The following is a 4,737-nucleotide window of genomic DNA, read 5'->3' as shown; positions in this document are numbered from 1 at the left end:
AAATCCATGTTAAACCTCAGTTTTCTGTTGAACAACTGTTTAAGCAGAATATTTATTAACTGGCATATTAGGAATATATTATTGTTAACTTTAAAATTATCAACATTACCTCTGATTTCTATTAGTTTTGCAATAGAAAGGTATAATATATGTAAGCAAATAGAAAGAGAAAGGAAATAGAAAAGTTCTGTGAACTTAATATCAACTATAATTTCAGCTTCATCATTATCTACCTTTTGGCTTAATAAATCTTGAAAAATCACCCTTTTGTTAGCCAGTAACCTATTAATTAAATTTCCTTTTTTGACAGGTGAATTACATCCATACTGCATAACTGCCACCTAACCAGAGCATATAAATATAATGGAGAATATTAACAACATAACTGAATTCATCTTTTTGGGCCTCTCCCAGAATCCAGAAGTGCAGAAAATATGTTTTGTGCTGTTTTTAATCTTTTATATAGCTATTGTACTGGGAAATTCTCTTATTGTTGTTACTGTACTTAGCAGCCACCATCTCAACTCCCCCATGTATTTTTTCCTCAGTTACTTATCCTTCATAGATGTCTGCTACTCCTCTGCCACAGCCCCCAAATTGATTGCAGACTTCCTCGTTGAGAAGAAAACCATCTCCTTTGTTGGGTGCATGACTCAGATGTTTTGGGTCCATTTCTTTGGTTGCACAGAGATTTTTGTCCTTGTGGTGATGGCCTTTGATCGTTATGTAGCAATCTGCAAACCCCTCTACTACACAACCATCATGACCAGGCATATGTGTGGTTGGTTGGTGGTGGCTTCATGGCTGGGGGGCTTCCTGCATTCCTTGTTACAGACCCTCCTGACTGTTGGATTGCCCTTCTGTGGGCCAAACAAAATTGACCACTATTTCTGTGATGTGCACCCTGTGCTGAAATTGGCCTGTACTGACACCTATGTTCTTGGCCTCATATTTGTTGTGAATAATGGGATGATTGCTTTGATCTCTTTTCTCTTCTTGATTGTTTCCTACATCATTATCTTAGTCTCTTTGAAAAGTCACTCTTCTGAAGGGCGCATCAAAGCTCTTTCCACTTGTGGTTCCCACATCACAGTAGTGATTTTATTTTTTGGGCCATGCACTTTTACTTACATACGTCCTTCCAGCAACATGGCAGAAGATAAGAGGATTGCTGTGTTTTATACCCTTGTCACCCCCATGTTGAATCCATTGATCTACACACTTCGAAATGAGGAGGTGAAGAGTGCCATGAGAAAATTATGGACCAAAAAGGTGAATTCAGATGGGAAATAAAGTGTGGCCTATAAAATTATGTTAGATATACAATCCAGGTCTAACTTTATGATAAGAATATTTTTTATTGGAGGAAACAACATTCTTCTGGGTACTGTTGTGGTTTTATTTTAACAATGGTGGGTGGCATTTTTAACATTTTGATAGCACTGGTGAGAAGATATAGACTGCTTAAATAATAAAGACTAAACCCTCAAGAAATCATAAAGATCATAGAAATGTATATCTAAAGAAATCAAAATATCATCTACTCCTTGTACTGAAGTAAAATCAATTATGCCTTAACCATTTTTGATTAAAGCTTCTCTAATCACTTCTTAAAATCTCTAGTGACAGGGTTTGGGTAGTCTGCCTAAACATCCTTTTCCATGTTTACTTACGCTTATAATTTGAAGGGGTTTTTTCCCCCTTAATTTCTTACCTAATTCTCTCTTGCTGCATATAATTCTGTGAAGAACATAATGTAGGCATCCAAACATTAAATAAATCGTACTTAAATTATAAATTCATTTGGATAGTTGTTTCATTCTGTGTTTATGTTATATATAGCACAATGGACATTATTTCCATGTTTCTAAGAGCTTCTGGAGCTCTGAGGTACTGCTAAATTAAATCAAATAGATAAATGAAATGGAATCAGAAGAGTGCAGTCCAAATTAAGCATCTAATCAGTAAGAATTTTACCTTGTTTACCGCAATACTTTCTACTGTTTCTAAATATAGTGTATTTATTATATGTTAGAAATATATATTTATTATATGTTATTTATGTATTTCTTTGGGCCACAAACATTCTAAAACACAGTAATTATACCATCAAGTGAAGAATAGAAGTTGAAATGCTCTTTCCTGCTAAGCAAAACATCTACAGCAGTTTTTTTCAACTGACAAATAGAAATGTTTAGTATATTCCAGTTTAGTTTGGAAAACCTGAAACCCTGGAAACAATATGAAGAACATTTTTTTTTTTATTCCTTTAACACCAGCTCAGCACCTGAATTGTAGCAAAGAATATCTGTCAATCCTGACATGAACTCCAGGGGGTGGAAAAAGTGATGGTAATGTCATCCCTGTCTTGATAGATACATCCATTTCAATTTTCTGCAGCACCCAGCAGTCCTCCTCCAAGGCCTCCACTGCCCTGGCGCCCAGGCAGCATGCCACTCCAGGGCCTCCAGGTGCTTCTCTGTGAATGCCAGGAGCCTGTCCCTGAACTCCTGCTCCACCTGGTCCCTCCACCAGGCCCTCTCCTCCTCACAGGTTCCCTCTCCCACTTGTAGGCAATGTTCTACCTGCCAGAACTGTGAGTCCTCCAGGCACTTAATGGCCACTGTAACCAGCCAGTCCAGCAGCCAGATCCAGTCCTGGGTCCTGCACTGCCAGAGCCAGTGCCTACAGAGGGCCCTGGCTGAGATTGGCGGTGACCCTGAAGGTGCATCCAGCTGCCAACTGGTGCCTCTTTCTCCATGCACAGCTGCAGGTCCTACAGAGCCAGAAAAAAAACACTGTTTGTGAGAGTTTGCAATGTTTCTGAAATAACATGTTTTATACCAGAGGGCTGTGCACTGTCTGGCCTCAGATTGGGAGTTATGCATTCATGGGTGCCCAGGGACCTTGGTAAGTTGGCCAGGCTGACCATACCAGAGGCAGCTACTGGCTAAGCCCCCCGTCCCTGCTCACTCTGCAGGAACAGGTGGGCCACTGGGTGCTGGTTGCAGGCAGCCTGCCTCCCCCTCCCCCTCCCCCTTCCCAGGCTGGAACAGCCCTGGCTTCTGGCAGCACCCGCTGCTGTGGCTCCAGAGCCATTCCTCCCCTCCTCCTCCTACAGGTCAGGAAGTCTCCTGTGTTTCTGCCAAGCCCACAGTGCCTAGGCTTGTGGGGCAAGGGGCTACAGGTTGAATAGGATGTGGAGCTGGTAGCATCCCTGCCCCCCACAGTGGGCCTCTCCAGAGTGGCACCTTGGGGCCAGCCCTGCACAATGCCAGCTCTATGCCCTGAGCATGCCCTTGCTGAGAGTTTCCTGGGTGCACTGCAAGAAGTTGTTTGAATGGACTGAGGGGTGCCCATGCTGCTGCTGATAGCTAGGGTACCCCAGGTGTACCTGCTAACCTTGTGTGCAACCCTGAGTTTCAACAGTGCAGAGGGAAAGCCTGTGCTGCCCCATAATGTCTGCCACTACCTGGAGGGCTACCTGTGGCTGTGCTACATGTTCTTGCCCCCCAGCAGCTGGGGAAGACACTGCTCCCAGCATCAGTATGCTCCTCTGCATGTGGGAGGCCCTTGCCTGCCTCGATGAGAATGGCTGGGTGGGGTGGGAAGGGGGGACAAGGCCAAGTAATGGGTGTAGGCAGGGGCAGGAAAGGCCCTCCCTCCAGTTCAGGGCTCATGAACTGTGTGTGGAAGGCATGCCTAGTGGCCCAAGTTTTTGCCCACTGGTGGCAAGGATATGGAGCTCCCAGCAGTGTTCCGGGGCACAGGGGCATGGCGCCTGGTAGCCTAAGTAGAGGCCCCTTCTGGGAAGAAGCTAGAGCAACTGAAGGCTGGTGGTGCTATGACCAGCCTCAGTGGGGGTGCACAACCAGAGCTGATGGGGCAGGTGCTGGCCCAGGCTCCCAGAGCTGCTTGAAAAGGCCAGATGGGGGGAGCATGGCAGGAGGCATCCTGAAGGGCCCTCCCCCAGTGACACATGACTGCAATTGCCAGGCCACAGTGGAGGCTTCAGCAGTCTGCTCGTCCTCAAGTAAATGACACGGCAGCAGCCAGAGTCCGAGGGTGCAAAAATGTCATCCATCTGCCGCATAAAGGACATGGACTTTCAGGCAGCCCCCAACTGGTGGGTCAGTGAAAGCGGCTCACTGTGCCCACAAGGCCTGAACCATTATGTGGCACTGGCACACCGACCAGTCATGCCCATGCTCCTACATGTGGCCTGACAGGCCCTCATCGATGTGCCTGTTAGAGCACCCACTCTCAGCAAACTGGCTGACGACCTTGGCCTCACCCCACAGCACCACTAGATCTGTGGTCTCCTCCTGGGACCAGTTGCGTCCCTAGCAGGTGGCATATGGCATCAGGAAGGATGCCAGCATGACTTCCTTGATGGCTCGCTGGGCCTCCATGTGGCAGTTCTGGTGCTGCTGAGCCTGGGCAGGTAAGTGGAGTGTCCAGCCCAGGGGCTCAGTGTAGAACAAAGAGCCATGTGGCAATTATGTGCCAGGCATTAGTGGCAGCGTCTTGGTAGGCTGCTGCAGCTGGCCTGGGGCCTCTGCTGTGACATGCAGTGGCCAAAGACTGGTTACAGGTGGCCCAGTGTCCTGGCATCCCCACAGGCTTTTAAAGGCCTGGGGCTGGAGCAGGCAAAGCGCCCAGAGAAGCTCCCAGTCCCATGGCCCTGGGGCTAGACTGAGGGCATCCCCATGGTGTTGGGGCTTACCAGGAGCAAAT

General features: G+C 46.9%; 1 protein-coding gene across 1 annotated transcript; it reads left to right on the top strand.

Annotated features, from left to right (window-relative positions):
- Nucleotides 1-363: 363 nt before the first annotated feature.
- Nucleotides 364-1,293, top strand: LOC149871203 (olfactory receptor 4S2-like). The gene has a single exon (XM_090034878.1). It carries the CDS (start codon nt 364-366, stop codon nt 1,291-1,293), a length of 930 nt encoding a protein of 309 aa, XP_089891004.1.
- The last annotated feature ends 3,444 nt before the right edge of the window (nt 1,294-4,737 follow it).

This window comes from Crocodylus siamensis, chromosome 2 (assembly GCF_052110815.1).
Source record: "Crocodylus siamensis isolate JL-2025a chromosome 2, ASM5211081v1, whole genome shotgun sequence".
Taxonomy (NCBI): Eukaryota; Metazoa; Chordata; order Crocodylia; family Crocodylidae; genus Crocodylus; species Crocodylus siamensis.
This window is presented reverse-complemented; position numbering and strand designations above follow the sequence as displayed.